At 39.0% G+C, this 26,511-nt stretch overlaps 1 protein-coding gene across 1 annotated transcript in view; it reads left to right on the top strand.

The window, feature by feature from the left end:
* Window positions 1-26,511, top strand: part of LOC132826184 (trans-2,3-enoyl-CoA reductase-like) — a 129,551-nt gene that overhangs the window by 66,119 nt on the left and 36,921 nt on the right. The window contains exons 4-6 of the mRNA XM_060841832.1: window positions 12,709-12,812; window positions 19,955-20,070; window positions 25,227-25,332. Coding sequence (XP_060697815.1) covers window positions 12,709-12,812; window positions 19,955-20,070; window positions 25,227-25,332 — 326 coding nt within the window. The remainder of the gene's footprint in view (window positions 1-12,708; window positions 12,813-19,954; window positions 20,071-25,226; window positions 25,333-26,511) is intronic.

Below are 26,511 nucleotides of genomic sequence, written 5' to 3'. Positions count from 1 at the left end.
TATATACACAATAACACATTGAGAACATTGAAAGTGAGAGTGGGATTGATGGAATGGGCAGCAGATGCTGTCTTCCATATAGTTGAGGTGACATATACGTATTTAGCCCATCGGTTCCACTCTACATGATACAATGCTACATGACTTTGTCTTGCAAGAGTAAGGGAGCAATATCAATGACTGATTTGCATAGTATTTGCACAGTGTGCATGGCATTACTGATTAACTGGAGGACTGAGCAGATTGTGAGACATTGATGTGAGATTCATCTGCTTAAAAAGATCTGTGGGGATGAGGTGAAGGGTGTGAATATTCTGCCAGAATCCTTACTGTTGAGGATTGCTGCAGGGTGATCAATGAGAGAGCAGTGCATTGGAAAGTGTCTGAAGTTGGTGCGGTGCTGAGTAGAAGATAGCCTTTGGAAAAAGCATTGACTGATTTTGTCCGCCCATGTAAGGGAATTGAAATCCTTACAGCACTGTTATCATTTCCTTGGAGTCGGATACAAGGACATGATTTCCCTTGCCAATTAATCTCATTCCCTTTGGAAGTCTTCAAGAACCCTTGCAGAAACATAACCCGTTGCCGCAATTATGAGTTTCAGGGTTGTCAGTTTTTTTTCCCCTGTGGTTTCTTTAACGTGTTTATATTAGCAGTCAATTGCAGTCCTGGCAGTCAGCAATAGTTTCTCTCTATTCAGCACATCCCTCCTTTAAGACAGTCAGCCTGCCTTTAAGAGCTGCAGGGTAGCTAGAATATTGAATTGCACACAAACTGCTCATCATTCAGCCAGCCAGCTACCTGGAACACGCTTGACTGAAAATGACAATCAGACAAATGAGGCAGCAGGAAAAGTTTGCTAGATAGGACGGGATGCAGACAGTTCACAAATCATGCCCCCCCCCCCCCACCAGAAAAATGAGGACACGTTTAAACTTCTTTTGTAAACCCATCAAACTCTAAATACAGCCTAAATCTCACCAACTTCCAGTTGTAATGCACAGATACATCTAATCCATTCAAATGGCCAAACACATCCCACACCATTTTGTGACTTATTTAAAAATAATGAAATACAATTAACTTTAATACAAAGGCAAGAATTGTTTTTTTTTAACTTTACACTGACAACCATCAACCTTTGTCCAATTATTCCCTCTATTTAACCACACTTTATCTAAACATTACATTTAATCCTGTCATATATCATTATGGCGCAAGGTAAGAACCAATAAACTTTAAAGCTTTATTGACTAACTTAAAATACTTGGTCTTTAGGGTTGAGATAAAAATGGACTGGAGCAGTTAAAAGTGACCATCAAAATCACTAGACCTTATAGCCAAATTCTCAGGAATACACAAAGGGAATGTGTAATGGCTAGGCATGACTACCCCCACTTCACCCCCTCCCCAGAAAAGGCTATTCAAGGGGTAATGACGGGGACATTCAAATTCATAATTTGAAATATAAAGCTCATAATGAAATATTTAAATGCCTGTGGGGACACAACTTCTCGACAGGAGGGATATTTTGAACAAAGACTTAAATACTGTGTGCAAAGAGGAAGAATGGTTCCCCCACTCCACTTCCCACTGATGACTATATCAAAAAGCATAACAGGGATACTGTGATAATGGAACATCAATACTCCTTCTGTAAAATTGAATTGATCCTGTTGCGGGTCAATAATCAGGTTTTTCACATATCAGTCCCACCTCCTGCGAGTAGCCAGGATACAAGCTGTGACAATTTGCTACAAATATAATAAAGGCATTCAGAAATGTGCAGTAATATCAGGAAGGATAAAAGGGCTATCTCTCTCTCTCTCTCTCTCTCTCTCTGTGGAAGAAAAAGGTGATCAGCCCTGGGTGAATACCATCTGTGAATCAACATCTTTGAAGACACGGAAAACTGCTGCACAACTGTCACCAGAAGAATTGCATCTGAAACACAACACAGAAGAATCAACACATTTCTTTCATCAAAGGATCATGAATGTTTTTATTTCAATTCCTACTCCTGTCAGCTTGCATGTTATTCTGTTTACTTAAATGTCAATACATGCTGTGGAATTTGGGAATTTTTAAACCTTTTAAAATAATTTTATTCAATGCCTGAGTGAGTTTCAATAAGCTAACTCCTTTCATTCTAATCAACTCAAAGGTATCCATGTGGCATTTTCATTTTCCTTGTTTTAATATGCATTCAAATGCATATGAAAGTGGGAACTGTAGTGATTGGAATGAGAGCAGCCATGTGGACCATAGAATATGAGCTTCCTGTTTGAGGGCGTCAACCTGGTCTAATCCAGGAGCCCTGGCTGACAGATATAAACAGGAGTTTCAGAGATTCTGTTCACTTTAGGAGGCAACTCTGAGCTAGCTGAGTTAGTGCCATGTATGTGTAAATAAAGGGTGACAGGTTGACAGGATATTGGTCTTTGTGCAGTTATTTCAAGAACGACCACACTTCTAAAGAGTTCAAACTCTGTAATAGCAACCTCAGGAAAGAAAGAGGGGGATTTACTTTCTACTCTGTATTTGGTCATAACACTGTAAGCAATGTCTCAAGAGATCATAGCATATATTTTATTCTTTAAGAATAGAAATGTTGGTTTATTTTAAGCAGTAAAAATACAGTAGTGAAATGTATTGCTTCCTATTGGACTTTATGAAGAATTTCATTACTTTCAACATCTGAATCAGTTGACATTAATATAGAAGCATGGAAAAATAAAGAAAAGGAGTAGATCATTCCACCTTTCAAGCCTGTTCCATGATTCAATGTATCAAAAACTGTAACAAAATATTACCTCAGCTGGCTTTCAAAGGACCCAACGACAATCAGAATATTTAAGGGAACACTAGTGTGGTAATAACTGTGCCCTTTCAATATATGTGCAAGCTAAAAACATATAATGGTGCTGAATGTCCTGAGCAGATCTGTCATAATGTCACAATAGCACAGCAGGAGTGCAATAGAATAATCAGAAAATAGACCAGGACTTTGATACACCAGGTTCTGACCTTGGATGTACATTGTGAGTGTTGAGGCGCCTGTCTATTATAAAGCTTATGATGCAAAGAGTGTGAGACTAGAAACAAGGCAAAATCACAATATCTACATTGATTTTCAGTCATCCTTCTGTCATTCTTGCAGCTGAGTCATCCTGAGGTAAAGGGACTCGGCTTTGGATGCACCCAGCATCTCCAGAGGAAACATTACTTTCATAATGACCTTACCTTTATTGGTGTTTAATAAAATGGCCTTGTTTGCTGTTGACTGCAAATCCCAGTGTTTAGACCCATTTGCCATTTTTCAGATATGTAGTTGCTTGAGCTTGTACACAGCATTCATGTCCAGGCTGATAAGTGGCAAGTAATGACCATTTTCACCTCATTCTCCATGGCTTTAGTGCAACTGGAGCTTTTTAAACAATATACCCTGTGCTTGGTTAAATGCTCCCACGATGTCAAAAGCAGTCACTTTTATTTCACATATTAAATTTAACCATATTTTCATGTATATGCCAAGATCACAATGAGTGGTCCTGGCAGAATTCAAACTGAAAATCATTGATTATTTTACTTGTGAATAAGTACTGTTGATAACAGTGTCAATGACACATTTAATGATTTGAGTAGGTTGATGAGATGCCACTTTGGCAGATTGGAATTTCCCTACTTTTTGTGGAAACACAAAAGTACCGGTCAATTTTTCACTTTTTCAAGTGCATACGAGTGCTGAAGCTGCACAGGAACAATGTATACAGGGACAATCAGAACCATGGATGTACAACATCACAGTTATCAAGTCCTATACTGCCACATTGTTTGCTCTATCCTGCGCAACAAACCACTTGTTACTGAAGACCAGGATTTATGATGATAAAGATGACAGAAGGAAGCTGAGTTGGATGTGTGTGTGTGTGTGTGTGTGTGTGTGTGTGTGTTTGCGTATGTGTGTGTGTGTGATCTAGAAGAAGGTGTGCAATTGTACATGTATGTAAATGAATACAGTGAATTTATACTAACCCTAAATATTCTAAGCAGGACTACTTATAGATATTATGCCAGCATAAATACTTGAAACACTTTGAAATTGAATACTTGAAATTCAATATCCTGACATGCAACTTCAATTCAATTCTTTATTCCTTGTGAAGTATACAATTGGGGAATGGTACCACAACTGTAAAGATTGATGAAACCACATATGGAGTGCTGTGGGCAGTTTCTATTTAGGAAAAAATATTTCATTTAAGGCAGCTCTGGGTGGGTTCACTCGGATGATCTACGTTATGGAGGGATTGTCTTGTGAACAAAAGTTAAACGGCTTGGGACTCTACATATTGGAATTTAGAAGAATGAGATGTGATCTCATTGGAGCCCACAGGATTCTTGAGGGGTTTGACAGAGTAAATACTGAGAGAATGTTCCATCATGGGAGAGTCTAGGAACAGAGGACATTGTCTCAGAATAAGGGGGCAGCAATTTAAGTCTAAGTTGAGGAGGAATTTCTTGTCTGAGAGGGTTTTAGTCTTGGAACCTCTTACCATATAGACAGCTGTGGGGGCAGAGTCTTTATATGTGTTTAAGGTTGAAATAGATAGATTCTTGATCAGTAGAAAATTGAGGATTATGAAAAAAGTGCATGCAAGGAAGCGTGAGGAGTATCAGATCAGTCGTGAACGTATTGAATAGCAGAATGTGCTCAAGAGACCAAATAGCCTACACGTATTCCTATTCATTATGGCCTAACATTGAGGCTGTTGCTATGTCAGTGTATGGAGCTGGAGCAATTGAGGAATTAATCCCAATGCACATGTTGAATACTCACCTCAATTTTACTTAATATATGAAATTGTACAATGGAGGATATAACAATTGCTTCCAACTTTCACCTATGCTGATTACACTAAGCTTTTATGAAATTACATATTGTCACTTTTATTAATTCAAGCAATCACCTCTCATTCTATAAGACAACTTCCTGTTCAAAATTTAAACAAGGTACGAAAAGCATCAGATAATAATGTGTAGTTGAATGTGTTATCTTGCATTTATCACTCAAATAATCGTAGCACCGATAACAGGGACTAATCCATCAAAAATCCCTTGTAAAGGAGAAACACATTGGTCAGACCAAAGTGGACTGAAAGGAAAATTGTTTGAACAAGCTGCTTTACTTTGTGCTCCAGTGGTTACTGAGCACTGACGTGAAGCCTGGCTCCAGTAATTTCATACATCACTGGAAGTGTTGAAAGTAAGCCAAACTCTTTTCATTCCTAAAAGGCTTTTTCCTTCCAGTTCTGCTGTTTCTCCTGTGCAATTAACTGGGAAGCAGCACATTAGATTGATGCCTGGCAATGTGCCAGACAGAGAGAATATGGCTAGTTTGAAGAACATTTCAGTTCTGTTAAATCTGTCCCTTGATGTCCTATGTCCAGTTGTGTACATTAACGTTTTTATTTTATCTCTCGTCATTCTGGTAAGTCATTGATAAATTATACATTTAAATTATGAGAAGTTACTGTAATTAAATATTGCACTGTCTAGCCTCTGTCTTTTAGGTGGTGAAGTAGATAATCACTAGTGCCGGTGCTTAGTTTGATGCCTGAGAACAAATTGTGAATTATGTGTAGGATGCCAGGTAAAATTGAATTTGAATTGGCATTGGCAGAGAGTACATTTTGAAATACTGGTTGCAGCTCAGTGCCTTTTAGCATAGGTGTAGATTTAGATAATCTCGAGGTTCATGCACATACAAAGAGAAAGAAAATAGAGAGAGATCCTTACAGGAGGAAGCCATTCAGGCCATAATGTCATAACTAACCCACTGCAAATGTTATCCAACCAGTCCAATTTCCTCACATCTTTCCTTAGACCTCCAAAACTTTTCTTTTCATCTTCTTATTCAATACCTTTTGAAAAACTCTGATTGAAACTGCCTCCAACTCACTCTCTGGCAATGCGTTCTAGATCTCAGCTATTCAATGCACAATACTGTTTTCCTCATGTCATCACTGTTTCTTTTGCCTTAATTAACCTTAAATTGATCTCCTCTACTTCTTGATGCCTCCCTAATGAGGACAATTCTCTTTCTGTTGTGTTAAGGTTCCTCATGATTTTGAACACCTTGAATGAACTCACTTCTTCCTCTTCTCTTCTCCACGGAGAACAACTCTGACTTCTCCAATTTATGCACATAACAGAAATCATGCAACACTGAAACGATTACTATAATTGTTTTCTACATGCCACCATCCCCCTTCAAAGCTTAATAAAGTGCTGTCACTTGAATTGTAAGCAATATTGATTTGAGGCAAAACCAGAGTTATAATGTTTGCCATAGCCTCCTTGCTTTTGTACAGTATTTTAATTCCAAAATCCTACTAACTTTTCATCTACTTTTCTAATCTATCCTGCAACCATTCATAATAAAAGCTGGTATCTCTGATACTGCATCCCTTTTAGACTTGTGCCCTTTATCTTGTCTTGCATCTGGTCATTATTACCACACCACTTCCACTAGCCTATATATTTTCTTTTAAAGTCTCACTATCCACAATTTGAGATGCTTCCATTTTTTCCTTTCATCTGCAAATTATGAAGGAGGAGTCAAAGTCTAATCATTAAAATAGATAGAGGAAATAATGGTTCCAGTACAAAAGAAAATCCCTGGAGGCCCCATAGAATAACCTGCTCCAGTCCAGAACACAATTTTTTACTTCTGTTCTCTGTTTCCTCTCACTCAGCCAAGTTCATAGCAATGGGTTTCAGCATCATTATAAAAGCTATTAAGTGAAATTTTATCAGAATCCTTTTCAAGTACCATATTTACAGCATGTCATTCAACAAGCCTTTCTGCCACCTCATTAAACAATTGAAACAAGTTAATTAAGCACATTTTTTCCTTAACAAATCTGTTGTCTTTTCTTAACTAATCGTCAGTTTTTCAAGTGTGAGCCATAACTTTTTGGTCTTCATAGCTTAAACTCCAATTCAGGTCTGGGAATTATGAGAAATAATTTTTAACTACTCAAAAACCAAATTATACACAAAAGTCTTTTCTTAGATTAGATAGAAACACCAGTTGAAATATGTTACACTCAGTCATAATATGGAAGAAGTTAAAGCCAATGAACAGTCACCTCCTTTAGATTGTGTTCTTTAGCAACTGATGAATTTGTATACCTGTAATGGCAAGTCAATCCTTACAATATTTATATATTTTCTTACCGAAGTGGGCATGGGTGTTACAATACTATCCTCATTAAAATCTTGACTAAGTTGTAACTGTCCAAGACTATTGATCTGTCTTAGACCATTTTCTGAATCAAACTTGATTGCAGAATCAGATTTTCTTTCACTGAAAATTGTGTGAGAAAGACTGCTCTGAGCCATGGCGAACTATATGCCATGAATCTCACTCCAGATAAACAAACAAACAAACCCCATGAATTGCAAATGGGTAAATTCCACCAATGTATTTTAATAAAAATTCTGAATTTCAGTTCAGATGATTTTGTTTATTCCACTAAAATAAAGCAAATAACTGTGGACATTACCGATCTAAAACAAACTGAAACAGAACTTGCTGGAAAAATTCAGCTGGTCTGACATCAGTTGTGGAGAGAATACAGAGTTAACGTCTCAAGTCCTGTGAACCATCTTCAGTTCTCAGCCTGTTTGACCAGATGAGTGCCATGGCTATTTTAAGTCTGTGTTTGTTTTTCCTTTTTAAGACCAATCAATTCATGAGAGTCTCAGGTATTAAAGTCAGATGATGGAATTCAGTCAATTGTTCTTTTTTTCATCATTATCACGATCACAGCAATTACAGAGAGTAATGTAAAAGGAAGAAAGACAACAAATGAATATGAAAAGGTATTGGCTGTTAACATAAAACTGAATTTATAGTTTTCTGTCAGAGAAAGTGAAAGTGGGGTCAATCAGAGAGAGAAGAAAGGGATGAGAACTTTCCACCTATCGTTGTCAAACTGAAGAATCCATGAATGGCATAGTCTGGTGAAGATAAATGAAGCACTCAATCAGCTAAAATATTTAAGAGGAGGTATTCGATAGGCTGGATGTACTTATAGCTGATAAGTCCAGGAACAAGCAAAACATTATGAAGGAAATGACAATAAAAGTTGGAGTGGCATAAGTTATAATCTTCAAGTTCTCTCTGTATATTGGAGTGACAATGAGTACTGGAGAATGGTAAATATAAGATCTTTCTTCAAAGAAAACAATAAGGCTAAACTCAGGAATAACAGTGTGGTCAGTTTAATCTTGGCAGTGGAAAACATTTACAAACAATGATCCAGGAAAAGATTAACACTCACTTGTGAAAGAAACAATAATATTGTTTTAATTGAAATTTAAGATTTAGATTCCATGGATAATTAAACCTGGGATCATCTATTCATTAAATTAAATGATCTAATACCATGTTTGCTGGACAGAAACTGGCAAACTTTACCAGCAAGCTTTGCAAGACTGATGTATTGTTTGAAGTGAGCCCTTTAGGCCCCAAGCTACCTAGAGATGAAAGTCTATGTCTTCCCATCCAGCAGGTCCAAAGACCAATCAGGCTCCTGCCTTCCCAGTTGCCAAAGTTGGAACTGGACTTAAATAGGAGAAAGTGAGGACTGCAGATGCTGGAGATCAGAGCTGAAAATGTGTTGCTGGAAAAGTGCCGCAGGTCAGGCAGCATCCAAGGAGCAGGAGAATTGACGTTTTGGGCATGGGCCCTTCTTCAGGATTCCTGAAGAAGGGCTCATGCCCGAAATGTCGATTCTCCTGCTCCTTGGATGCTGCCTGACCTGCTGTGCTTTTCCAGCAACACATTTTCAGCACTGGACCTAAATAAGCAGGAAACAGAGAAAGAAAAAAAAATTACTGGGGTTGTATGTTGATGACCAGAGTGAAACATAACCTTTCACTTTTGTAAATATATACTCACCTCCACGGTTAAAATATTTGTTGTAAAGTTTTTTTTTGCTGCTGGACTTTATTGAGTTGCACACATTAGACAGGTAAATATCCTCTTCAGATATCTCAAGGGCCAAACACTGTCCATCTCTCAAAAGCAATTGACTCCTTGACTGCCAGCAGCATGTGGCATCACACTGTGCGACTGAACTGTGCTATTGTTGACTGCAGCCAGAGCATTGCACTTGAATGCAGACAACACCAACTTTATACGGAATGTACAGGGAATAGGATATGACCTGCTCTACTCAAATTATCTGAACTTATTCCTGCCTGGTCAGTGGGAGTACAGAATCACTGATGATTCTACATATCTCTTGAGGTGATGTTTCGTTCTATCACTTTTCGAGGGAATGTGTTGTCTTTCAAAGCTGGGATGTGTGCCATAGGAAGTTGCACGTCAGGACAACTTAGCAGTCTACGCAAACATTGACAGAATGCTGAAAGAGAGACACTTTAGGATTGTGTCCCAAACTTACTACCTGTCATGAGAGAGTTAACTGCACAACACTCAGACATCGTAAGATACAAAGAACTGCAAGATTATGAAACAAAAGCAGAAATCGCTGGAGGAACTTAACGGGTCTCGCAACACCTGTGGAGAAAAGTAGCATTAACATTTTTAGTCCAGTGACCCTTCTTCAAAACTAAAACTCAAATATCATACGCTGACTTAAAATCTGCCTTACCTTCATGTCAATTAATGTTAGTGTCCACTCTTGCTGATTGCTGACTTGTAAAGGGCAGATACTTGAAGGAGGGATCATCCAAAGATGCCAAGCATAGAATCACATCCTTAAGAAAATAATTATGTCCTTGGTGGTAAAGGGAAGACTGTGCAATGAAATTCACTGTGTTGGTTGTCTGTGAAGGTACCTGCATCCAGCCAAACCAATCTAAGGAAGGGTGTTGCCCAAGTACCACAAGAACATTACCTGCTCCACCAGGGGCCCAAATATTTTAGACCACTGCTACACCAATGATGCCTACCGCTCCATCATTTCAGGAACTCCGACCACAATGCCATGTTTCCTCTCCTGGCTTACATGCAAAAGCTCAAGCAGGAGACTCCCTCAGGTGTTCAGGCCCAGTGCTGGTCAGAGGTGGCAGAGGATCAACTCTGGTGCTGCCTGGAATTGGCTTATCGGATCATGTTCAAACAGGCCGCACGTACCTTGGACGCCACCACCGTCACAGACTTTACCAGAAAGTGTGTGGAGGACTGTAAATCGAGGAAGTCAATCCTTGTATTCCCCAATAGAAAACTCTGGATGAATCAGGACATACAGAAACTGCTAAAAACCAGGCGTGAGGCCTTCGGATCAAGAGACCCACTCAAATGCAAAGAATCCAAGTATGACCTTTGCAGAGCCATTAAGGCAGCCAAAGATCAATACCTATCCAAACTAGGGATCCAGACAGACACCTGGCGACTATGGCAGGGACTGAATGACATCACAGGTTCTAAAAAGAGACAGTGCAAGGTAACAGATGATGACACATCCTTCCTAGATCGTCTCAATGCCTTCTATGCTCACTTTGAACAGAATTTCAGCGGAGAGGTAATACCTCTTCCAAGAAGTCCTGATGAACTTATCCCAACAGTCACTGCATCAAAGGTCAGATCAGTTTTCCTTTGCATGAATTCAAGGAAAGCGATGGGACCAGAGAGAGTACCAGGCTGTACACTCAGGGCATGAGCAGATGAACTGGCAGAGGTCTAAACGGATGTCTTCAAGCTCTATCTGTAGCAGGCCACTGTGCCTGCCTGTTTCAAGAGGGCCAACATCATCCCTGTGCCTAAGAAGGCTCATGCAGCATGTCTCAATGACTACCGCCCAGTGGCCCTCACTTCGGTGGTCATGAAGTACTTTGAAAGGCTGGTCATGGCATTAATCAACTCCAGCCTCCCCACTACTCTTGATCCACTCCAATTTGCCTATCGAACCAACAGATCCACATCAAATGCCATATCACTTGCCCTTCACTACTCCCTCGAATATCTTGACACCATGAATAGCTACGTAAGAATCCTACTCATTGACTACAGTTCAGCTTTCAACATTATTAACTCCTCGAGACTGATTATTAAACTTAGTGATCTCAGAATAAGCCCCACTCTCTTCAAATGGATCATCAGTTTCCTGACTCATAGGCCGCAATCAGTGAAGATTGGGGACAATATTTCATCATCACTAACACTTAATAGTGGAGCTCCCAGGGGTGAGTACTCAGACCCCTAATGTACTCACTGTATACCCATGAATATGTCACTAAATACAGACTAATGTCATTTACAAGTTCGCTGATGACACCACCATAGTCGGTCGAATCTCAGATGGTGACGGAACAGACTACAGATGGAAGGTGAAAGATGTGGAAAAATTATGCACTGAGAACAACCTAGCTCTGAATGCCAGCAAAGCCAAGGAATTCATTATTGACTTTCGGCGGGATGTTACACATTAAGAGCAGAGAGGTTGGAACAAGTGAAGAGTGTCAAGCTCCTGGAAGTGGTTATCCACAACAAGCTTTCTTGGACTCTTCATGTGGATACACTGATAACAAAGGCCCAACAACATCTCTTCTTCCTGAGGCAGCTGAGGAAATTTGGTATGACAGTGAATACCCTTGCCAACTTTTATAGGTACACCATTGAGAGCATTCTGTCTGGATGTATCACTACCTGGCATGGCAACTGTACCATTCAAGATCGGAGGTGGTTACAGAGAGTGGTGACCTTGGCCCGGACAATTACAAAGGCCAGCCTCCTATCTATAGAATCCATCTACCAGGCCCACTGTCGAGGAAAGGCTGCCAGCATTCTTAAAGATCCATCCCACCCTGGCAATGCTTTTCTATAACCTCTGCCATTGAGGAGAAGGTACAGAAGCCTGAACACATGCACCAGCTGGTTTTGTAACAGTTTCTACCCTACCGTTGTTAGAATACTGAATGGACTCACAAACTTTTAACATTCACCTGTACCTGTGTTTTGGTTTTTTGCTACTGTTTACCTATTATTTACTATCTATGCTGTTTAAGTATGTGATCTGCCTGTATTGCTCACAAGACAAAGCTTTTCACTGTGCCTCGATACACCTGACATTAAATTCAATTCAATTCAATTCATTCCCACAGGGAGTCGCCTCTCTTTGGCCGACTCTAGCATCTTCTGCCCATTTGAGACTTTTGTCCTTTATCCCACTGTCATTTTCACTCTTTCTGTTTTGGGCTGAGAATTCTCACTCTAATTTTATCTCAGAGACCTTCCTGGTGAGTTCTATTTTTAAAAGGGTTGGTTAGAGCTTTTATTTTCAATAGGCTAATTTATCCTTTTACATAAATTATATCTTATAATTAGACAACTATAACATGAGCAGCATTCTTCCAATATTCAATAGGTCTGCCTCTATTTGAGAAGAGAAAGCAAAGTTAACATTTTGTGCTTTTCTTCAGAAGAAGCACTGGATCTGAAATGTTAACTTCTGCTTTCTCTCCTCAATTACTGCAAACCCTGCTGAGCTTGTCCAGCAATTTCTGCGTTTGCTTCTGATTTTCAGCATCCACAATTCTTTTTCTCGTTTAGTATTCTTCCAGTATTGAATTATTTCAATTGTTGCAGTAATGCAGAAACTACAGCACTCACTGTGTTTCCTGAAGTGTTGAGATTAACTTAATATTGATTCTTGTCTTGCCTGTTTGCAGCTGGTCCTCTCCTGAATGATACCAAAGTTGTTAAGAACCTTGCAGCATCCTCCATCGTTACATTATACTTCAGAGATCTGGGAACCCAGATAAGTTGGATTACGGTAAGACATAATGGCACACAGTGGTCAGAACCATGAAAGGAGAATGTGGAACATCTTCCCTTGCTGACAGTGCTAACTAGTACTCTAGAATTGTATATTTTATGTTTGCTTTAATAAGTGTGATGTTTCCTTCCCACCTAGCCTGGTTGCATGATGGTCAGGTAATATGTTTGAATAACATGCTCCAGAAATCCATCGAGAAATAGCCATTCTTATCCCAAATGTATACGTTCTAAATCCATCAATTTGACATAATTATGCAAAATGGATTGGTAAATCAATAATGTCGACTTTTTAAACTTGTACCGAAGATTATGCATAAAATTAATTGAGAGACTGTATGTACACATGTCTGACCTCGACCAGTGTTGCTTTAGATTGAGTTCAAGTCGTGGGGTTATGTATCACATCAAGTCTAGAGTCATAGAGTCAAACAGCACAGAAACAGACCCTTCAGTCCAACGAGTCCATGCCCACCATAATCTCAAACTAAATGAGTCCCACACATCTGTGCTTGGCCCATATCTCTGATAAAGTCAATAGGAAAAGGTTACCTATCCCATGTAGCCTGTTCGATATAATTATGGTGTATTCTGCATCAGGTTGAGATACCATTCACCATGAGGTTCCATATATGGTCTGGAGAGGGATGAAAAGCTAAATCAAAGTTCTCTGGCCTATAAGGGGAAATAAATATTTGTAACTTACTTCTAAGTTATACGCCTCAGTCATCGTGTGGGACTTTTGTCACTCCTTTTCTTCCACAAGTTCATGTGTATTTCCTTTCATGGCAAAACACTTCACTGTGCAACATGCTGCAACCCATTTCAAATTGTTATTCGAGCAGCGTCAAATAATGCCAAATGCTGGAAACATTGGAGGTGAATTTTCAGGCTTAATTTTTAGTTTCTCCAGGAATAGCTCCAGAAAAATAACAGAAATTCTACGAAATCCTTAAAAATTATATTGTAAGATTTCTGCTGTATCTGATGAATTTTCCGGAGTTGAGAGGGGTAAGTCCCCAATGTCTCAGGAGGCTAGTTATTTGCATTGATGTATTCTATTCTCATGACACTATGCAGGTCTATGGTTCTGGCCTCTGTGAGTTCTACAGAAGTATAGTCAATATATCTGCAGCAGTTAATTCTTACTTCCCAGTGCTAATCTTGTATTCTGTCTTCATGTGAATGCATGATAAACACCCCCTGAAAAGCAAACATTGCTTTGGTTAGATTTAGACTCACAAAGTCATAGAGATGTACAGCATGGAAAAGAACCCTTCTGTCCCATGCCGAGCAGATATCTTAAATAAATCTAGTCCCATTAGTCAGCATTTGACCCATGTCCAGGAGAAAGTGAGTACTGCAGATGTTGGAGATCAGAGTGAAAAAGTGTGGCCTGGAAAAGCACAGCCGGTCATGCAGCATCCGAGGAGCAGGAGAGTAGGTGTTTCAAGCATAAGCTCTTCATCAGGAATGCGTCACATTTGTGATGAACAGCTTATGCTCGAAACGTCGACTTTCCTGTTCCTCAAATGCTGCCTGACCAGCTGTGGTCTTCCAATGCCACATTTTTTGACTTTGAACCATATCCCTCTAAACCCTTCCTATTCAAGTACCCATACAGATGACTTTTAAATGTTGTAATTGTACTAGCAGCCACCACTTCCTCTGGTAACTCATTTGGGAAATATATATATATATATATATATATAGGTTCACTAGAATCAGATTGTAGAATCCAAGCTGAACGTCAATGGGGTTTTTTTGACAGGATACACCTGGGCAATTTCCCATCTTGTCAGATGGATGCCACTGTTTTAACTTTACTGGAAAGTCTCAGTTAATGGAGTGCAGCTAATTCTGGAGCAGCAGTCTTCAGAACTACTGCTTGAATGTTATCAGGACACTTAGCCTTTGCAGAATCCACTGTCTTTAGCTTTTCCATGATATCACGTAGAGTGAATCAAATTGGCTCAAGACTGGTATCTGTGATGCTGAGAATCTCAGGAGGATGCTGTAATGGACCATCCGCTCAGTACTCAAGTTGAAGGTTCTTTCAAATGCACTGTGAGCTCCCTCATCATTGAGGGGTGTGTGTTAGGTGATCCTCCAGTGAATTGTTTAACTACATCACACCTAAGCAGTGTCAGTGCTGCAGAGATTAGGCATAATTGCTTTGCTGTCACATGCTGCTTTTGCTGCTGGTTAATTTCGTGTTATAGCTTCACCATGTTGACACTTGACTTTTAGGTCTGTCTAGTGTCATGTCTGAATGAACTCCTGCATTCTCCCAAAAACCAGGATTGTTCCCCTGGCCAAGCATTAATGGTAAAGTGGACCATGAGTTTACAGATTGCAGCTGAGTACACTTCTGCTGCTGATGGTAACCTACAGATGGATGCCAATTCTTGTGTTATTTGATTGTTTATGAAATCAATTTCATTCAACATAATATCTATTCGTTAGGAAAACTATTTAATTCATCATAACATGATTGAGGGTATCCTCAATGCAAAGGGGGAATTTTGTTTCCACAAAAATTGTGCAGTTATCAGATCTATTGACATTGTAAGATAGATTTGTAACAGGTACATTTTATCCTGTTGCTGGCTCCGTCATCACCTATCGTAAGTCCAATCCTGTCCCTTAATATTCATCAGTTTTATCAACAGTGGGACAATCAAATCACTCTTGTTTATTGATATTGAAGCTCCCATCACAGTACAGTATACATTCTATGCCCTGTCTCCCTAATTGCATCATCCAACATGTAGAAATATTGAATTATCAACTGAATGTGAGTAATAGATGGTAACCAGCAGGAGGTTTGCTTGCCCATGTTTGACTTGATGCCATGTGAATTCATGGTATGCAAAGTCAACACAAAATGCTCACAAGGCAACTTCCTTCTGACTGTATACAAATGTGCCATTCTATCCTGCTGGCAAGTCAGGACCTGCCCAGGTCCGGTAGTAGTGCTATCATGGCTATTATCTGTAAAGTATGATTCCATTCTGTGTCAGCTTGTTGCTTGAGGAGCCCATGTGCCAGCTCTCCCAACTTGACCACAACCTCCCCGATGTTTAGTCTTCACAGTGTTGACAGTTCTCTGTGTGCCATTGCCATTTCCAGTAACTCGCTTAATGCTGTGTGACCTGTCTGATCTCATTCCTGTTATTTGACTTTGTACCAAGTTAATTCAATTGAGTGGCTAACCAGGTAATTTCAGAGGACAGTTATGAATCAACCTCATTACTATGGAATTGGAGTTACATATAGGCCAGACTGGGGAAGAATGGCAGATTTCCCGTCTTCCCTAAAATGCATTTGTGTACGAAATGGGCTTTTATGATAATTGTTTCATAGTCAACATTAGACTTTCTTTTCTTCAGTTTTGGAATTTTTTAAAATTCAAATTCCACTATCTGCCATAATGGCTTTCAAATCCATATCCTGAAGCATTAGCCAGTGTATCTCCCAATGACAATATTACTACATCACCACATAACTATATCCCTTAGCAGATAGAATTCTGAAGTTTCATATAGTCTTTTGATGATGATTTATCCTTTATCCGAACATCCAAAACCCAAAAAGTTCCAAAATATGAAGTTGTTTTGTGAAGTTTTTTTTCTCATTAACAAGGTTGTTTGGCGAGCAAACAGTTAACCCAAACCGATACCCACTTGATGTGTGTCACTCAGTTGCGGTGTGGGAGGTGTGACACACACGTTCTTAGTTGGAAGACTGCTTCTCCAGTAAGATTTTTAAAAATTTCACCATTAAACTGTCACTACTCTGAAACCCAAAAAATTCCGAATTCCGAAAAACAGCTGGTCCCGAGCATTTCTGATAAAGGATCTTCTACTTGTACACAAGTTGAATGGTAAATGTTCAATTATTTTCATTGTTACTGTACTGAAAATGCATTTTTGGTTCAAATATTAATGTGATTGCAGTGAATATTTTAGGTAGGCCACATTTGGAGTGTTGTGTGCAGTTCTAGTTGCCACACCAGAGGAAGGATGTGGAGGCTTTGGAGAGGAAGCAAAGAGGTTGATCAGGATGCTGCCTGGATTGGATTGCATTAGCTATCATGAGAAGTTGGGCAAACGTGGATTGTTTTTGCCAGTATGCCAGAGGCTGAGGGGTGGTCTGATAGACGTATATAAAATTATGAGAGGAATGGGTTGGGTAGATGGTCAAAATCTTTTCGCAGGGTGGAAATGTCAAATAATAGAAGGCATAGGTTTCAGGTGAAAGGGAAAAAAATTAAAGGAGGTGTGCAAGGCAAGTTTTTTTTTAATGCAGAGGGTGCTGCGAGCCTGGAATATACTGCCAGAGGAGGTGGTAGATGTGAATACAACAGTAACATTTAGGAGGCAGAATGAGAGACACATGAGTAGACAGGGCATATACAGACCATGCACAGTCAGTTGAGATTTGTTGAAAATAGCATCACAGTCAGCACAGACTCAGTGGACAGAAGGCTCTGCTCTGTGCTGTCCTATTCTGTGTTCTGATATAGTCTTGTGTTTGCGCAATATTGTGTGTCTGGTATAATGAGCTTTGCCACTCCAGCTGGTGTTTGATGCCGCAAATGAACCTGATATATACTGACAAGTAGCAGAATGGGCCATCTGTCATCTCAATGATGCATGATTGAACATTATACTGCCTGATTCACGTGATGCTTCGTTTTGGTACCTGGAAGCAGCCGGTAGCAAGGAGGTTAAGAGCAGAGTGCAACATGAATATTGGTGTTTCCAGGTGTGTTGCCGACAGGAACTCACAAGGTCTTACATGTTCTTCAGCCAAAACACAAAGGTGTCATATAATCCAGAGTCCTAAAGTTGACATCTTACAATGCAAGTCCTTCAGGGCCATTGTCTGCTGTAGTGATTGTTTCTGCTCTTCTGAACTATTCAGCATTGACAGACTTAATATGTCATGCATGCTATTTATCAAAAGACTTTACCTTTTGGCAATGTTTCTTGCTCTTCTGGAAACCAGAACTCTCTCAGACTCCTTCCGGGCTGCGACATCTGTCCTGGTTTATAGAAATATACAAAATGTAGGAATTAAATTCTAATTAACACTACATTCAAGCAGATAATAATAAAATTGATCAAAGATTAACATCCATTACAAATTAGTATTTTAGGTTCAGGAGTAGGAACAAATATTATTGCTGAAATTCCTCAAGTTGTAATGCCAGAATTACGCCTTAATGGTCCCCTTCAAGTTTAACCTTCTTGACAGAATTGATGATTCATAGAAAGGTGTCTCAATCACGTGGCCTGCAGCTGCTCACTCCACCATAGTCACTTGTATGGCATCCATCAAGTTATTATCCAGCAACCATTTGGTCCATATTCAGCATTCACCTGCCATTTCCAGTGTCTCTCTGCCCCATATTCAGCACTCAATGTTTAGCGCCCCTGTGTCATGTAGAGCTCACACCTGCTCACACCTGCACCCGGGGCATTGAAATAGCAGGTATGGTAGATCATCATGGGTAATAGAAATATCTTTCTTGGTTATCCACATTTCACTCAACTGAAAAATGGGGGACAAAGTGATGAATTTTCTTCTTAGCAAAATTTAAGTAGTTATGGACCTAGTCCACATGTGTGGCTTCGATGTCATAGCAAAGTTGTGTGCATCCCTAAACACATAACATTCCGACCATTGGTAACGTGTCAATTCCCATATGAGCTGCAAGCGTAGAGACTTTGTGAACCTTTGTCCAAATGTTACCATGGGACTTTAACATTAATATAATAACTGTTACTGCCAATGGTTATTAAGCATCATGTTATGTTATTTATCAGTTAACTAAAGAATGGCTGGTAGAAAGATAGAACAGGTATTGTTGAAGATTTCACTATTTTTCCTTGACTTTTAATAACTATAATCAACAGAGAACTGATGAAATGGCTCATATCGTCCACTTATTGTTTGACTCCTTTCGACTGAAGTATGACCTCTTTGAGGGGAAAGCTATAAATTGCTCATCACTAGACATTTTTCAAAATAGATTCTGCTCCTCAAATGCTACCTGATCAGCTGTGCTTTTCCAGCACAACTCTGATCTAAACTCTGGTTTCCAGATCTGCGGTCCTCACTTTTGCCTATTTTTCAAAATAGGATCATTTCTGGTGGATTACATGGTACTGAGAATTGTTAATCAGTAAAGAAAGCTCAACCATCAACCCAGGGCTGCCGGGTTATGAAAAAAATAAGGAAGACTCAGTAAAGACTGTAACATATAAATTAATGGTGATTTTAGGATTGTCCGTAATTTGCTGAAACTATAGCAGGGGCATTCATTCAGTTTGGGAGCCCACTTCTAAGTGGGCAACTTAGAATCTACTTGTGCACATAGAAACACAAATATAGAAAGACAGTGTATGGTCATTCTGTAAAGTGTAAATTACAGAGAAACCTTGATGTCTATGTACACAAAACTCTAAAGGTGATCATAAAGGATAAGATGCTTAAAAAAACACAGATTTGGACAACTTGAAGAAATGATGCAAGATTATTATCAATCTCTGGTTAGGACTCAGGTGCAGAATTATGGATAATTCCAGGCATATGTAAGGGCTTTAGAAAGGTGCAGATGAGTTTGACTAGACTGCTGCCAGTATTTTACCAGAGATAAGGAACACTAACTGCCCAGAAACAAAAATATCTAAGTCTTTCTTTTTCCATGAAGGCAGTAAACATTGAATCCATTGAGTCCAGGGTCATAGATCTAAATCTGATTCTTTCCCTGATTAATCTGCAGATAAATCCATGTATGTATGTAAGATGGCAACCCATGCTCCAGGTCTCCAGAACTGGGAGACTGAAATAAATCAAATCACCTTTCTATAAAGTAAATATACAAAAGAAAAATAGTTCACAGGCTGCTTGGTTCACAAGCTGCCTCTTGGACACACTAAGTGGAAAATAATTGTGAATCACATAATTTAGGGAGTAACTCAAAAGCATTGCACTGGATCAGTCCTACTCGCTGTTCAGGTTCACTTTTGCCTACCTAGTAAGGAAATATTTGATGTTATTATTTTTTTCTAGGCAGATCTTCTGTGAAACTTCACTAGTAAAGCTGAAATAGATTACCTCTCCTTTCAGGTGTTTCTAACAGAATATACTGGGCGACTCTTAATCTATTTGCTGTTCTATTTTCGCATACTAAATCTGTATGAAACAGAAGAGATAAACCATTCCAGCCGTCACCCAGTAGTGCAGTAAGTAACTTCTTATCTGGTCTTTTGTCACATAGAGGTTTTTGTTATACTTTTTTTTAAACACTTAAATCTATGAGTCAGTTAATCAGTTTGTGAAGTGTCTGGCACTGAATTCTCTTGCTATCTCTCACTCGAAAATTATTCAGTTCATCAGCAGAAAGTTTTCTTGGAAAATCCAAATGTATATAGTCTGGTATATTTGTTGTTAAACTTTCAAACACTTCAGTGCAGAAGCAACATAGGTTCTATATGTTTTATGGGGCAGTTAACACCTGAAAGGGTTAAGAGGTTTTCCTCCTCTAGCTTTATTCCTGATGAAGGGCTTTTGCCCGAAACGTCGATTTTGCTGCTCCTCGGATGCTGTCTGAACTGCTGTGCTCTTCCAGCACCACTAATCCATAAACTGGTTTCCAGCATCTGCAGTTATTGTTTTTACCTATCTCAAGATAAACTCCACCCTCAGGATATAAAGGACTATTCCAAGGAAGAGCTAACCAGTTCCAGGCCTGAGGGTTAATACCAATCTTAAGTTTAGTACTAAGCGCAATGTAGCCAAACAGTAACGTGCACTTAAGTCTAGTCTTAATTCTTCAGTCTAACTGAATGCCTCACAAGAGACTCTCATGTAACTCAGGTGTAACCTTATTTAGAGTCATATAGTCATAGAGATGTACAGCATGGAAATAGACCCTTCGTGTCAACTCATTCATGCGAACCAGAGATCCTAAAGTAATTTAGTTCCAATTGCTAGCATTTGGCCCATACCCCTTTAAATCCTTTCTATTCATGTACCCATCCAGACCCTGTTAAATACTGTAATTGTACCAGCTGCCATGACTTTTTCTGACAACTCATTCCAAGCATGCACCACCCTCTCTGTGATAAAGTTGCATCATAGGTCCCTTTTAAATCTTTCCCCTCTCACCCTAAACTTATGCCCTCTAGATTTGGACTCCCCCTGCCTGAAGGAAAAGATCTTGGCTGTTCACCCTAGCAATGATCTTCATGATTTTAATAACTTATATAAGGTCACCCCATAGTCACCAATACTCCAGGGAAAAAAAGGCCCAGCCTATTCATCCTTTCCCTATAGCTCAAATTCTCCAACCCTGGCAACATCCTTGTAAATCTCTTTTGAATGCTTTCAAGTTTCGCAATTTATTTCCTATAGCAGGGAGACCAGAATTGCACATAAATATTCCAAAAGTGATCTAACCAATGACCTTTACAGCTGCAACAGCGCCTCCTAACTCCTATATTCAATACACTGATCAATAAAGGCATGCATACCAAATGTCTTCTTCATTATCTTGTCTATCTGCAATTCCACTTTCATAGAATTATGAAACTGCACTCCAAGGTCTCTTTGTTTGGCAACATTCCTCAGGATCTTACCATTAAGTGTATAAGTCCTGCATTTCCAAAATGATGAACCTCATATTTATCTAAATTAAACTCCATCTGCTACTCCTTGGCCCATTGGCTATCTTATTTACTAGTTAGTGCTATTTAATAAACCTATTCCTTTCTGAGACAGTGCTTCTCTTCCACAGAAGACTTTGTGTGGATATTCTTCTTCACTTGATATCAATAACTCAGCCAAGAAGAAAGATTGGTGACAATGAATCTACCCACAGCATCTTAAATGGGACCAGTAAACATGACCATACAATACGTTGCTGTCAATACAGAAGTTTCCATTCAAGCTTTAGGGAGATGGAAGAGAAATATTCACTCACCTTGTTTGCCCTTTATCAACAAAAGACATCCTCATGTTCACAGCCTCTTATCCAAAAAATGAGCAAGCACAGATGACCTGGTGTCATGACAGGGCAAACATCTCAACAATTGTGACTTTCACAGGAAATTCTTTAAGGCTTCATCGAAGATATAATGATTCATTCCTGAAAGCACACATCTGTATTCTGAAAAGATCTATGTACTGAAAAGATTCAGTACCAAAGGATCAGGCAATGATTTTTTAAAAATGTATTCATTGTTGCCTAAGCCAGCATGTAATGCACCTTCTCTTTTTTTAAACAGCATCTTTGTACAGTGTGTTGTAATAATAATGGTCAATCACAATCTTTGAGTCCAGAGCTCCAATGAGAGGACCTTGAATATTTGTGCTGTCTGCAGACACAGTTAGAATTTCATAATATGTACTCAGGTTCCGATGGTGGAACTGGAATTGGGCACACTTCTCATGAGTCAGTCCCCAGCTCCAGTACCCACAATCCAAATTTACTGGGGGTGTCAGAGAGTACAGGAGACAGTTGCAATCATACATTGGGATTGGTATTCATTTGTGGTATCCACTGTTGAATGACAATGTAGTAAGCGTGAGAAGTTAATAAATGATCATCCAGGACAAATGGAGCAGCTCTGCATGAAGGCCACAACTTTCCTGTCCATTTCTATGTGATCAGTTATTCTTTGTTTCATTTCTCATTACAAGACTACATACCTCAAATCTTTCCTGTCTTCTCTCCCTTCCACATATGGTTTTGTATTCTGACTTCCCTTTGCCTTTTACATCTATGCTCTTTCAACGCACTGTCTTTGCCCCAACTGGAGACTGGCAACTCTGACAGATGTTCCTCCAACCATCAGGAGTGGTAGGAGAGGATCTTTTCTCAAGGCAGCCCAAAGTTCTCCCATTAATAGAGTCATAGAGTCATAGAGATGTCAGCACAGAAACAGACCCTTTGGTCCAACTCGTCCATGCTGCCCAGATATCCCAGCTCGCAGATTTGTATTGGAACATGGCTGAAAAGCAGCAGGATTAAAAAGTGTTTCATATTATTTTAACTCACTCCTTCTCCATCTCATATCTGGCAAGTAACAGACAGGTTAATTTGAGATCATTGTCCCGAAGTTTGAGAAGGCTTTAACTCTTGAAGAAAGCTAAGGATCAACTTATTAACATTAATCAAACAGTGTGTGGAAGTAACTCTGAAATATTGGATGGAAAGTATTTTTAAAAAATATATATGATGTCTCTGGTAGCTCTTTGGCATGATTATATAAGGAGAATGCACCACCTGCTATTTATGTCATTTTTTTCCATTGCAATCCTTTTTCCACTTATTTTTCTGTGTAAATTTCATTGCCCTGTCATCCCCTGAGATCAAGAAATGCAATAATGTTTTCAAAACTCTCATCTTTTTGGAAAATATGTTCTTCAATGCCCAATAATCCTCTTTCTGCCAGGAATTACCCAAGGGTTATGAATTAATTAACTTCTCGTTGTTTGTTCATATCTGCACAAGTGCAATTTATTAGTGAAACTGAAGAGGCCTCAATTGCATTGGCCCTGTTGATTAAGCATTGTCTGAAAACAAAATCACCAAATCATGGAAAGACAAACATGGTTTGTTAGTTATCAACAAGCTGGTCATATTGTGAGACAATTTGAGATCAGACTTATCGATTTTATGTCAAAAATCCCTGTGCTTATTCGCTGAAATTTTTCCTTCACACTGAAGCCACAATTCCATTAGTTCAATTTGTCAGCAGTGAGCCCAGCACACCAGCTATGGGTGTCTCATGTCGCTGCTAACTGTTGAAAAATCAAGCTCTTCAGCCAATGTTCCTCATTGACAGCATAAACACAGAAACAATCCCAAGGCTTTTGGAGCTGACAGATGCTCAACATGGCTGCCAATTCTTCCACCCAGCATTCCCTGCCAAAAGCAGTGAATTTTTATTCTTCACCTTCCATTCCAACTTGGTTGGAAACTTCAGTGTTTGGTGAAGACAAGTTGAAGAAATTTTGCCATAAGAAATTAGAATTTGATGCTTTCATCTTATAATCCAAATGAGGTAGAACACTAATCTGATCCAGCCATCATCCTGTGCCTCAAAAGAAACTTAATTCATTTTGAGGTTGAGTGTTTTCAAACATTGCAAACTGATTCTGGCAAATCATTAACCCTTCAAGTTTCGATAAAATATTTTTACGAAATCAATCTGCATTCCTAGCAAATTGCACGTGGGTCACTACAAGCCAATTTTTTTTAATATGTGTCCTGTTTTTTAAAGAAACATTTGGGAATGCTGTGTACAAGAATTGGATTGGCACGAGTAGGACACTAACCATATTTTCATCAGTGATTTGCATTATGCGATTGAATCCTATGGCTCTGATTTCTCACCTTGAGCACTCTGGCCCAGCATGTAGTTTGGTTGCCTGAAATCAGTTGATACCACGAAACAATATAACTTGCAAGAGCTAATTGTGAAATTTCAGCAAAGCAGAATATGACTCAAAGAAAAATAAGTACATGAACTTCTGAATGAGAATTGGACAGAAACGAGATATATTGAAATGATCAGAAGTCACCACTGGAAGACCATTTGCATATTGCAAGTTAACTTGAGGAAATGATGTATTTTCATATCTTTGCACTCTTCCTGTGCGGAAGAGTATAAAGTGGTGAAAGAATTCACAAGTTGCTTAGCAATCTGACAGCCTATGAAGTAAACTATCATTCCATGAACAACCATCGTTTTATCAGCACTTTGAGGTAATAAACCATATATAAAGGAAAGTTTTTGGGCTACCATAGCTGATGAGGTAGAGTTCCCATACACGCCAGCTACCCTGATCCCCATTTGACACCAGCCCATTTGATCCCCATTTGATGGTGCAGAGCCAGATTTTAACACTGCAGTGTTTGTCAGAGGCAGGACGACAATGATTAAGCCACAGGCTGGCATTCACTTTAGAGAATGACTGCTTGTTAGACAGATGTGTGTGTTATGAACTGTGCTAATGAGCAGGTTAGAAATTGGATGATCAGACTTCTCCAGAGTTTCAGTGGGATCCTTTTATGACAGATAAAGATCTCTGCTTTAGCTTGGGAGATTATATTGCCATCTGTGTTCCTCATGACTAATGCCTTTGGTTCCAATGGAGTTTAAGATTCTGTAGAATTTTTCTGCCTGCCAACTAGAAGCAATTTCTGGAATCAAATATACCATCGAAATTCCCGTGTAGTAAGCAGGACAACAGAAACCCAGATATCAATAATAACTCAAACAACAAGAAATGGACACTTAGTCCTAATTGATAGCAACATGCAAAAATTTTGACAAAAATTTACCTTTCTAAATTATTTCTGTATATTTTCTTCCTCCACCTTGCCTTTAAGCTTAGCTTGCATCTGCCACTCCCTTCACTACATCAAGCAAATCCTTGAAACTCTCTTTGTGCACAGCTTTACAAATGGAAACACAGCTCTGAAGAAGATGCTGAAGGTAAGCATTAACACAGCCATTAGCAAGCCTTATTTCCTAAATTGCCCTTCATTTTCCTCACCATAGTGATTTTATAGTGCAGTCACAGTGTTTACGAACATTATTAATTTCTTCAATATTTTAGCTCGTGGATTGGATTAAGATCAAATGTTATCATGAGGTAGCTTCAATAAATCTTTATCTGAATGGTATGTGGTGGAGCTTTAACTTTTGTTTTTCAGAGACCTGTTACAATGTCATGCAGGACAGCACTGATGCTGAACAATGGATAATAGAGATATTAGACTGGCATGTAATCTATCTTTTATTTCCCATAGGGTTTATCTCCTTTATTCTCAAAAGAAATGAGAGGTGTACTGCCTCCCACAGCCATTTTGTTTTACTAGATACATATGTTAGTATTTTTCATAAAGAAAGTCAACCTGTTCAAAGTTCTTTTTTATAAATGTCCGGCATATTTTTAATCCAAATTGGTGTCATAAAATGTAAATATATATTGCAAATAATTCAGGTTTGCAGGTTTAACTGCATTTATGCTAATTCAGTAAAAACTAAGCAATAAATATGGGTGAGAGACAATGTGATCTGTGGTGTAATGTCACTGTGGAGATGAGAGCTGGAGTTGATAAAAAGTCATCAAACATTAACCTATTGCACAAATAGTTAAAATCCTTCCTAGGTCTTCCCCTTTCAGAATGACTAGAATGCAGAATTTAGGTAAACTTTCAGGAAAATCTTTAAACCAAATATTACACTACTTTATTTGACGTTTCCAAATATTTTATATTGTTGAGAATACATAGTTAAACAGATGAGTAAAATCTGTTGAGTCCAGGAGAGGATTTAATAGTCATTAGTAGAAGGATTTTAACTTGTGGAGGGTTTGATAAGTGCTAGGCCCAGAGGAGTCAGTACATGCAGGAGCATGAAAAAGCACAGGACCAGAAAAAGACCAATCAGCCTTTTGAATTCAAGTGTCTATTGGGAATTTTTAATTATTCGAGCTTCAACAGATTTTCAAGGGAATGGTTTACAGGTTTTCACATTTTGTGCTTTCCAACATCATGCTGAAGAGTTAGCTCTATCTTTAAGATTATGCTAGTTTGTTCGAGCTGGAGCCCCTCCTTACATAGCAAACAGTTGCTCCCTATCCTCAAATTAATAGCTTTTTCACTTATA

Source organism: Hemiscyllium ocellatum, chromosome 2 (assembly GCF_020745735.1).
Source record: "Hemiscyllium ocellatum isolate sHemOce1 chromosome 2, sHemOce1.pat.X.cur, whole genome shotgun sequence".
NCBI classification, from domain to species: domain Eukaryota; kingdom Metazoa; phylum Chordata; class Chondrichthyes; order Orectolobiformes; family Hemiscylliidae; genus Hemiscyllium; species Hemiscyllium ocellatum.
This window is presented reverse-complemented; position numbering and strand designations above follow the sequence as displayed.